The following is an 11645-nucleotide window of genomic DNA, read 5'->3' on the forward strand; positions in this document are numbered from 1 at the left end:
GACTCGGGCCTGGCCAATCAGAACATCACACTACCTTGGACACAGTGATTGGCTCAACAATAGCCACGTGACTAGTCTGGGCAATAAAGCTAAAGATACACAGTGATAGCACTTTCTGTGAGGCTGACTGGGACTAAATATCCTCTTAGTCCTGGGAGGGCAGAGTGGGCTGAAGCTGCCTGGGCTCCTACTCCTGAACCAGGACAACATGAGATGGTGAGCTCCTGAGAGCCTCCTGGGAACAGAGGCCACAAAACAAAAGAGAGAGAAAGGAAGGGCAGGAGGAGGAGGGAGAGAGATTTGAAGGAAAATTGAGCCAAGATAAACCAGTGTTGGGCATGACCCTGCAGGGACACTATTTGTGGAAGGGGGTGAGAAGGCATGGAGTCAAGCACATAGACTATGGAAGTCAGGTGACTACAAAAAGCCAACTTCTTTATTGAGGGTATGGGCAGGCCTCTCCTATCCCATCCCAAGGTCCCATTGGCTCAGGTGACCAAGTCTTCTGTGTTGTTCTTCCTTCATTGGCATCTCTGGTCGTTTGTCCGTTGGTCAGCAGTCTCTGGGTGCAGCAGCAGGCTTTCCATTGGCTCAGGGAAGAAGTATCCTCCATGCATGCTCCTTTGGGCTGGTTTTGGCAGGACGGCTGAGGCTTGGGTAGGCTGGTTGACAGTTTATCCTACAAACTTGGACCAGAAGCTCCTCTCTTTTATGGCTAATCATTAATATTTATTGTCCAGATTAGGCTTTACTCATTAGTTACTACTGAGTGTCCAGATATTTACATAAAGAATTAACAACAGAGGGAAAACTCATCAATATTCGCTATTTAAATTGAACTTCCTAAGATGTACTAATAAAAACATTTTCTTAACAATATATAAAAACAACAAATAACAACCAAATTTTAAAAAAAGTACATAACACAAAAATCAGAAATAGTAAAACAGTGGGGATTCAAACTGAAGCATAAGCTTGAATTCTGTATCTATTTTCCCTGTCAATAAGGTTCAAGGACATGCATTGTTGCAGTTCTGCCTGAGGGTTGGAGAGGAGGAAGTGACCAAGGTGATGATCAGCATGAGGTGGGCATCTAAGTCACTGCTGTTGCAGAGGGAGGTGGTCTAGATGTTGTGGGTAACGGTCTTAAATGCACAACCAAAACTGGGGAGGTGGCGGCTCGTGGGCAGATGGGTGTTCTGTCCAGCCCTGGATCTGGCAAGCAGTGCGGGGGCAGCAGTAGGCTACAGGAGAAATGGACAGGCAGCTCAGAACCTGTAGCTGGAGTATGGACGCAGGGGCCTGTTGCCCTGGGTTGCATGCAGGGCCACAACCATCTGAGCTTCTGTCCTGGCTCCCTCCTGCAGCAGGCACTCCTTACCAGGGCTGGAACTCTATGCCACTTCCGTTTGCCCTGGTGGGGTGGGCAGGCAGCAACAGCACAGTGCTCTCAGTGCTCTGGAAATGCGTTTTTTCATGAGCTTCCAGCCCCGGAGTGGCCTGGTTCCAGAGGCTGCGGGTACAACCTGGGGCTGGTCACTGGGCACGTCTGGCTCTCTGGATTCTTCCTCTTCGGTGAAGGCCATGTTCACCAGCCCTGTGCAGTTGACATTCAGAGGTGGATCAGGGGAGGAGGAGTCATCAGCCAGGCTATCCAGTGACATCATGGTGACTGTGGTGTCCCCTGTAGCTGGGTTGATGGTTTCAGTGGCCAATGCATCTCCTTCTGGGGCTGTGTTATCTGCATAGTGCAGCGCCTCCGGGCAGGTGTGTGTGTGGAGCAGGTGTGTGTGTGTGCTCTCCCCTCTGGACAGCAGAGCTGGTTCACTGTGGCTCCTCTTCATGGCGACAGGGACGCTAGTAGAGACTGTAGGGATGATATGTTGCAGACTGCTATCCCCCGAGATCACTTTGAATTTAAGGATGTTAATAGTTGCCGTTAGGTTTGACTGTGGGTCTTTTAGAGACGATACCACCTGCTCGCAGGTGTACCCGATGTTACACATGGTCTCCACAACCTTGGGGAGGATTTCCTTGGCAGGAGGTGTTACGTGTTCCTGAATATGGCCCAGCCAAGGGCGTTCCAGAAGCCGAGATGACGTAAGGCGGAACCAAAGGTAACCGGTGAGCAGTCTGGCCAGGATGAGATAACAGGGCCTGGAAAGATGGTATGGAATGCGGCACGGGGTGGTGGTGATTAGATGGTACATAGCTTCGGGGGTCGATTCTACATAGGGCAAGTGTCCGGTGACCAGGACGTAGAAGACAATCCCTAAGCTCCACATATCCCCTGCCATAGCGTCATACGGTGTTCCGGCCAAGATCTCTGGGGCCAAATATGGCAAGGTGCCCCACAGCTCCTCCAGCATCTGGCCCTCTACGAGCTGAGTGGCCAACCCAAAATCGCAAAGTTTGACTTTGCCACCTTCACCCAGCAGGATGTTCTCTAATTTGATGTCGCGGTGCGCGATCAGTCTTTGGTGCAGGAAGTGCACAGCAGAGGCCAACTGGTTGACTATAGGCCTGGCCTCCTCCTCTGTTAGACAGCCCACCTCATTGATCAACATCACCAGATCTTTCCCTTCCAGATATTCCATGACCAGATAGGTGGTCCGCAGCGTGTTGATAGCGTGGAAGAACTGGATGATGTTCCTGTGATGTAAGGACTTATGGATGGCCACTTCAGAATCGATGTATTCCTCATCATTGTACTCTTTCTCGAGCACCTTGATGGCCACCTGCGTTTTTGTGGGAAGGTGCTGGGCAAGGATCACCTCCCCAAATGCACCACAACCTAGTGATGATAAAAATTTATAATTCTTCTTAAGGATGTCCTCTTCCTGGGGGCTGGCCATCATGGCTACCTCAAGTTCTCTGTATCTGGGGCAATTTCAGGGACACACGATGCTAGGGAAGAAATGATATAGTTTTAGAAATGTTAGTTTATAGGTAGGAATTCTCTGTCTTGAAATCTGAGATAACCCAAACAACCTAATGATGCCTTTAAGACCAAGAAGTACAAGAATAATCCAGAGGGCATTTGGCATAAAGACACTGAACAAGAGCGTAGCAACATCTGTTCAGATTCTGGGGAAGAACCAGTACTCAGACACAGGGACCACTGAACTTTTGTGCTCTATGGAAAGTAGCTACACGTAGAGAAAATCTCATCTAAGAGAAACAAAGTCCACAAAGAGAAATATGATATTTTCTTCTGTGCGTTTGAGGAAGAGGAGGGCTGAGCGTTTATCAAAGAAACAGTATTAGTCACAGAGATGGAGTGGAGGAAGCGATGGAGCAGGAGCGTTTGACCAAAATGCAGGCTAGGCATGGATGGGAAACTCATAAGGAAATTGCTGTGGTTGGTTTACAGTAACACGTGTTCCAGCTGAAGAAAACTGAAACGCAGTGGAAAATGTAAAGAATAAATGAATTTGAAACAGGAAATTGGGTGACAATGAACAAATAGACACGACGTTTACAAATCAGACCGAGGATGTAAACTAATAGCTACACGTAAACATGAATTAGCAAAACTTAACCTAACACCAACACCAATGAATTGGAAAGAACTCACTCTAACAGAGTCCAGTAGATTGGAGATTCCAAGTATGCCACAGGCAATCTTCAGTAGACTTGCTGTGTAGAGTAGTGACAGCTACTCCCAGATACAGGACAGGAACCAATGCAGGCAGTGCCTAAAACAGAATCGTTGTTAGCATACTTCATAATGCTTCCTTGTGATGTCACCCAAATGAGCAGACCAATCATGGCTTCCATAACTGACAGTGGTTTTGACCAAGTTCTGTAACACAACTAGTGTCCTGAGTATTTTGTTCATGGCTGGCACCAAATCCCAGACCAGAATCAACTCCAGAGAGGAAGGTTTTGTGTGCGTGTGTGTGTGTGTGTATGTGTGTGCCTGTGTTTGTGCACACACGTGTACACACTTTCAAGAGACACTGAAGCCATGGTGGTGGCACATCTCCTTCCCAAATAGAGCTGGTGGTCAGGTGTTTGGTGACACTGAATAAGACGTTTTCTATCACCAAGTGGCACAGGTCCTCTAACTAGCCCCACATCCATGCGTTCCACAAATTCTCAAACAAAGAGTCAAATCCTCAACACATCTGACATTCAACAATCCCACTGTGGTACTTTGAATTAGAGATGTCTGCTACAAATGGGGTGTTTGAACACATGGACACACAAGGAAAGTTGACAGTACTGCTTGGGAACTTTTCACTTTGGATCCAGAGAAGCAGAACTTCATCCGTGGCACGGTCCTTAAGAAGATTTGGCATAGTCTTCATGTCCTCTTCTACTTCTTGCTTGAGTTTGAGTTGGTGACATCTGAATCTCCTGCATTTTCCTTCAGGATTCCAGCTAGCTTCTATGACTCTGACCCATCCCCATGGGCTCTTGTCCCTCCAAAACTAAGTCAGACAGACATGCTCACTCTCTCTTAAGATGCCATGTTTATAATTTCTGTCACAACAGAATGCTAACCAATAAACATGGGCTTAGCAGAGCTTATGCTCCCCATCCCTACCGTACCCATGCTGCCCAGAAGTCAAGGCAGACTCATTGCTGTCACAAGGTCACACATTGATTATCTGTTCCATCCACCTCAACCAGATTAAAAGTGACCCCTTCAAGTAGCCCGAATTCCAAGCCACATCCTCGGTAGTGTAGCACAGGTCTCATACTAAATGAACCTGCTTCCTATTGGTGCAGGACCTCCCTTTCCCTCAGAAACCTGCAATTCCATGGAGACAAGCTTTGTCTGACAGGAATGAAACTGCCTCAGACTCCCACTGCATGGCCATCATTACTTAGTCCTTGTGCCTGGATGTAGAATCTCCCCTAGAATCACCGTCTCTCTGCAGCTCCCATCTTTCCTCACATCCTACAAAGATGCAGACTAATATAATAAGGAAATATTCAAAAATCCATGGAAAACTTTAAAGTTGAAATGTAAAAGTAGGCAATAATCTGAGAGAACAAAAAGGTTGACAGTACCTTGTATTGTTACCGGGATAATTCAGTGATGGATCAAATAGTCTAAAGAAATAACTGCAATGATCCACAGATATTCCATTAGCCCATAAAACTGAGGCAAGGTTTATCTTCAAATCTTTTTATAAAACAAACTCTTCTCAAAAAGCCCTTAGTCTCTATCCTAGAAAAGACACCTTGAAAAGAGACGAGTGTCTGACAGGGGCAATGACTACGAACATTAAAATATCCTTAAGCATAGCACTTGCTCCTTTAACTTCTTAGTAACACATTAAATGATCATTCTTCATGACCAAGATGCCTTCAGGGGAACACAAGAATCAATCTACAAACAAAACTTGACGAAAGAGCAAGCATAGTCCCGCATCAAGAAAACATAGTCACCCCAGTAAAGAAGTGAGGGCCACTGCCAGGGACAAACATAGAACGAGAGAATGTTTTACTATCAACAATCCTATTCTAGAAACAGGAAAATACTTATTTTCATCATAGTCAGAAGAGAAGATGAATTTCTTGTTAATAGAAACACTGCTCACCTGACATTGACAGGGAGGGGACACACGGATGGTAAATCTTCACAGTTCCTTACTGTGTGCCTACAACCAGAAAGTTAAAAAAAAAAGAGCACAGTTAAGAATTACAAAGAAGTCAAATAAAAGGGAAAATCCCAGTCAGTGAAAGAATAGAAATAACAGCCACAATTTAAAACAAAATTAAATATGGTAAAAAAAAAAAAAAAGAATCAATAAATGTCAAACACCAAAAGGCAAACAGAAAACAAGGGAAACTCACTTTTTCAGGACCCACCTACTTTGAAGTATCCAAATCTATGCGAAATTACTGAGTCCAAATCCTTATCCACCAACCAACTCCTCCTCTGTGATACAAGGACAGAACCCAGTCCAGGTAGCACCCTGTACAGACTGTCTCTAGCTGACCTCACAATGACTCCCTGTGATGTCATTGCACTGGGCCAATCACAGCTGAGAAAATGACAGTGTTCTGCTGGAGTTGTTTCCCCGGCTCACTTTCATTTAATTTTTTTGTTTAAAAGGTTTTTTACATTTTACATAATAACCACAGTTCATCATCTCTCCCGTCCTCCTCCCCACCACCTTTTCTTCAACCAACTCCCATCCATTCCTCAAAAAGGGTAAGGCCAGCCATGGGGAGTCAACAAAGATTGGCATTTCAACCTGAGGAGGACCAAGACCCTCCCATGTATCCATGCTGAGTTAGGTATTTCTCCATAAGGAATGGGCTCCAAAAAGACAGTTCATGAGCTGGAGATAAATCCTGGTCCCACTGTGCCCAAGTCACAGAACTCTCACCCATTTTCAGAGGGCCTAGTTCAGTCCTATGCGGATTTCCCATCTGTCAGTCCAGTGTCAATGAGTCCACACTAGGTCAGGTCAGCTGTCTCTTGGGTTTCCCCATCATGATTTTGACCACTTTGCTCCTATAATCCCTCCTCGCTCTCTTCAACTGGACTCCAGGAGCTCGGCCCAGTGCTTCGTCCAGCAGCTTCTCTTAACTCACTCATTTATGGACCAATGCATTTAGTGTTTGCTTATGTTCACTTAATGGATTCTCTTGCTACACCCTCCATGCTTTCCTTCCTCTTTTCCTTCCTCTCCCTCTCTCCCCTACCCCCCTCTTTCTTTTGCTTTGATATCGTCCCCTCTCGTACTTGACAGAGTCTTACTTACTTACTTACTGTTCAGCCTTCGTTTGACTGTGTAGCCCTCAGGGTTGCAGCATCCTCTACAGCCCCAAAGATTAAGATCATAGGCATGAGCCCATGTCCTGCCTCTAAGTGTCCTTTTTTGGGTTCCTTGTCACCTTGCCTGGGTTAGAATCACCTATTCTTGTCTTCATGTCTTCTACTTCTTGCTTGAGTTTCAGTTTTTGACATCTCAATCTCCTGCATTTTCCTTCATGATTCCAGCTAGCTTCCATGCCTCTGTCCCATGCCCATGGGCCATTATCTCTCCAAAACTAAGCCAGACAGACATGCTCACTCTCTCTTAAGATGCCATATTTATAAACTTTTGTCACAACAGAATGGTTGCAAAAAAACATGGACTTAGCAGAGCTGCTTGCTCCCCAACCCCACCCTACCCATGCAGCCCAGAAGTCAAGGCAACTCATTGCTGTCACACACTCACACATTGACTGTGTCTCTTTCATCCACCTCCACCAGAGAAAGAAAGGACCCTTCAAGTAGCCCGAATTCATGGCCCCATCATCTGTAGTGTGGCACAGGTCTCATACTAAATGAACCTGCTTCCTATTGGTGCAGGACCTCCCTTTCCCTCAGAAACCTCAATTCCATGGAGACATGCTTTGTCTGACAGGGATGAAACTGCTTCAGACTCCCACTGCATGGTCATCATAGCTAGAGTCCTCGTGCCTGGATGGAATTTCTCCTAGCATCACTGTCCCTCTGTAGCTCCCATCTCTCCTCGCTCCCCACTAAAGATACAAACTCATATACCAAGGAAAGATACAAGAATCCATACATACTTAAAGTTGAAATATAAAACTAGGCAACACAATCTGAAAGGACAAATAGGTTGACAATGCCTTCTACTTTTACCAGGAAACTCAGGGATGAATCCAGCAATTTGAAGAAATTACTGCAATGATCCACAGATATTCCAGTAGTCCATAAAACTGAGGCAAGTGATACTTTCAAATATTTTTATAAAACAAACTCTTCTCGTAAAGCCCTTAGTCTCTAGCCAAGAAAAGACACCTTGAAAAGAGACGAGTATCTGAAAGGGTCGTTGAATTAGAGCATTGGGATATCCTTAAGGAAAGTACTCGATCACTGACCTCTTAGTCATTGACACAATAAAATGATCATTCTTCATGATCAAGATACCTTCAGCGGAACACAAGAATCAATCTACAAACAAAACTTGACAAAAAAACAAGCATAGTCCAATATCGAGAAAACATAGTCACCCCTGAAAAGAAATGAAATGCCACTGCCAGGAGCAAGCGTAGAACGAGAGAATGTTTTACTATGAACAACCCTATTCTAGAAACATAAAAACATTTATTTTCATCATAGGGGGAAGAGAAGATGAATTTCTTCTTAATAGAAACATTGGTCACCTGACATTGGCAAGGAGGTGACACATGGCTGGTGAATCTTCAACACAGTAGAGTAAATTACTCACTGTGTGCCTACAGAATAGAAAGTATTTTTTAAAAAAAAAAAAACAAAAAAACAAAAAACAGAGCACATTGAAGAAGGACAAAAAAATGAAATTTGATGATAAGGAAAATCTCAGTCAGTGAAAGAAGAGAAATAACAGCCACGATTTAAAACAAAGTTGAATATGGTCAGAAAGAATCAATCAATAAATGTCAAACATGGAAAGTCGAACAGAAAACAAGGGAAACTCACTTTTTTCAGGGTCACCCACTTAGCTATATCCAAGAATAGGAGAAATAACTGAGTCCAAATCTTCATCCACCAACCAACTCCTCCTCTGTGATACAAGGACAAAACCCAGCCGCAGGCTGCTCCTTATACAGACTGGTCTCTAGCTGACCTCACAATGACTCCCTGTGATGTCACTTGCACTGGGCCAATCACGGCTGAACAAAACCTCAGTATTCTGCTGTAGTTCTTGCCTTCCCCACTCACTTTCATTTAAATAAAATTTTTTTATTTTAAAGTTGTTTTCCATTTTACATACGGACCACAGTTAACCCACTCCCTTCCCCACAGACATTTTCTCTAAACCAACTCCCCAAACTCCTCATAATGGTAAGGCCTGCCATAGGGTGTCAACAAAGTCTGGTCTATCAACTTCAGGCAGGACCAAGCCCCTCCCTTCTCTCAAGGCTGAGAATTGTATTCTCCCAAAAGAAATGGGCTCCAAAAATACAGTTCATGCCCTAGGGATAAATCCTGCTCCCACACAGTAGCCCCACTGAGTGCCCAAATCACAGAACTCTCCCCCATTTTCAGAAGGCCTCATCTGGTCCTATGCAGATTTCCTATCCTTCAGATCTTGTCAATGAGTTCCCACTAGGTCAGGTCAGCTGTCTCTGTGGGTTTCCCCATCACGATCTTGACCCCTTTGCTCAATAATCCCTCCTCCCTCTCTTCGCCTGGACTCCAGGAGCTCGGCCCAGTGCTTCGTCCAGCAGCTTCGCTTAACTCACTCGTTTATGGACCAATGCATTTAGTGTTTGCTTATGTTCACTTTGTGGTTCTTCTTGCCCACCCCCCAGTGTCTTTTCTTTCTCTTTTCTTTCCTCTCCCTCTCTCACCTCTCCTTTCCCTCCTCTTTCCTTTGCTCTCTTCTACTCACGTTTTGTCCTTGACAGAGTCTTACTCTGTAGTTAAGCTGGCCTCAAGTTCACTATGTAGACCTTGGGGTCCCAGCTTCATCCACAACCCCCAAGGATTAGGATCACACACAGGAGTCTCTAGTCCTGACTCTAAGGGTCCTTGGCTTGCGTTCCCATGAGAATTATTCTTGTCACCTTGCCTGTGTTAGAATCACCTAGGACACTGTTGAGAGACAGCACTGTATGTCTGTGAAGGAAGTCAAGGAAGAGCCACCCTGAATATGGATGGCACCGTTCTGTGGGTTGGGAACCTAGATAGACTTCAAGAAGGACAAGGAGCTGGGACGCCTCCTCTCTGCTTCCTGCCTGCCTGAAGAATTTCCTCTGATATGTGGCGCTGCTGTCATGATGTTATATAAAATACTCAACCCCAGACCTCTGAAACTGAACCCGAACGCATTCTTTGTCCTTTCATATTGTCGCAGCGGTGAGGAACTGACCAATACAGTTGCTACATCTATAGGAATTAACCACATCAGTCATGTGATTTCGGCTCCTGTCTTCAACATCTCACAGCCGAAGGACTGAACTCCCTTGCTCATGATGGACCTTGTCTTTCCTCATTGGTCGAGAGCTCATGAATATGTCCTGTTTCCTACTGTAGTAGAGGCTCTGGGGTCACATTCAGTCTTCCCGGGGTCTTTTTCACCTACTGCTGCTGAAGGCCCTCACAGCAAAGCTTACATGACTAATGAGTGCTCTCAAGGATCAGAACCTAACTCTCTGTAAGATACCGTGTCTCCCTGGTCAGAGAAGCCAATGTTTAGGCCCCTGGAGGGTCAGATGCTATGCATAAAGGGGACTCTCACACAACAGGGACTTCCTCCCAGATCCCCAATTGCGTGCAAACTACACCAAAACACCTGCTTCACAGAAAGATTCTTTATTAAGCAGGGAAGAAAATAATGTGGCTCATTTCTGACTCTGGTGGGAAAGTAGCAGCAAGTGACCTCTCTGGTATAATTTTAAGGAGTAGGAGAAGGGGGTGGGCTGTGTTAGAACGGGCTAGGATGCTGTGGTAAAGGAGATAAGTGACAAGGGAAAAGGAGAAGGGAAACCTGGAGAGGGGCAAGGGTTTTGTCCTAGAGAGAAAAAAGACTATGTCTGGATAAATGGGGGATGGAAGAGGCCCGTAGACAAATAACAGTTTACCAAGTTCAAATGGGAAGCCCTGTCTACGAGGAGGTGTTTAACTTTAAACGGGCATGTTCATTAGGTGAGCCAAAGAGCTGGACTTTGGTAGTCAGCCTGAGGAGGAAAGAGTGGCCAAATGAGGGAATAGACCTTGGTGGCCTGCTTTGGGAATGTAACCTAACAGTGTTTAGAAGGCAGAGGGATGGGGGAGAAGGGCTAGGCCTGTCAGAGCTATGCTTGAGTCGGCCAGAGTCCCTTCAGTGGGCTACGAGTGACGACCTGAGCCAGGGAGTTGTCTCTTCATGTCACACCTTCTCCCTCTCCCCTGTCCCTTCACAAATGACTCCCAATTTCAGCTTTTCATCTGCAGAGCTCAGCCTGTGATGACTTGTGACTTCAAATATGACACCGGCGACTCCTCCATATTCTTCCATATTCTTCTTCCAGTGCTGCTCCTCCTGATGGATGGGTGTCTCTGTCTGTGAATCTGGGTGGGTGTGGGGCTCTGCCGGCAGAGTGAGGGAAAGTGTTGCTGTGGAATTCCAAGGGTAGGTTGTTAGAAGGAGTGGAGCTTCTCCTGGCTCCCTAGGACTGTTTCCTGTGAGGGATTCATGGAGCATAAGGCTTCTTTGTGAGTTTTTTATTAATATATTTAAGACTGATAGCTGGGCGGTGGTCGTGTGCATACTGTTAATCCCACCCCTCAGGAGTCAGACTGCAGATCTCTGAGAGTTTGAGGCCAATCTGGTCTATGAATGAGTTCCAGGACAACAGCTGTTCCACAGAGAAACCCTGTCTTGAAAGAAAAGAAAAAAAGATGGTTTAGAGGGCTGGCCAGATGGCTCGGTGGGTTCAGACCTTACACCAAACTAGAGGGCCTGCATTTGATCCCTGGCACCACACAGTGGAAGGAGAGAACTGATCACCACAGGTTGTCCTCTGCCCTCCACCCTCCTGCTGCCCCCCACAGCCTTAAATGAGTAATAAAAAGGAAAGACTGCCTGGAGGGGCTTGGCGGGAAGATAAAGAGTTAGTGGATACACAGATAGATAGTATTATGGGTTAGATATGCAATATCCCCCATAGGCTCTTGTCGCAGATGGTGGGGCTGTCCGGGG

At 45.8% G+C, this 11645-nt stretch overlaps 1 protein-coding gene across 1 annotated transcript; it reads right to left on the bottom strand.

Moving 5' to 3' along the window:
• Window positions 1-1394: 1394 nt before the first annotated feature.
• LOC130862009 (sperm motility kinase-like) lies at window positions 1395-2858 on the bottom strand. Its single transcript, XM_057751377.1, has one exon. It carries the CDS (start codon window positions 2856-2858, stop codon window positions 1395-1397), a length of 1464 nt encoding a protein of 487 aa, XP_057607360.1.
• Window positions 2859-11645: the final 8787 nt, after the last annotated feature.

The sequence above is a fragment of the Chionomys nivalis genome, chromosome 19 (assembly GCF_950005125.1).
Source record: "Chionomys nivalis chromosome 19, mChiNiv1.1, whole genome shotgun sequence".
Classification (NCBI taxonomy): domain Eukaryota; kingdom Metazoa; phylum Chordata; class Mammalia; order Rodentia; family Cricetidae; genus Chionomys; species Chionomys nivalis.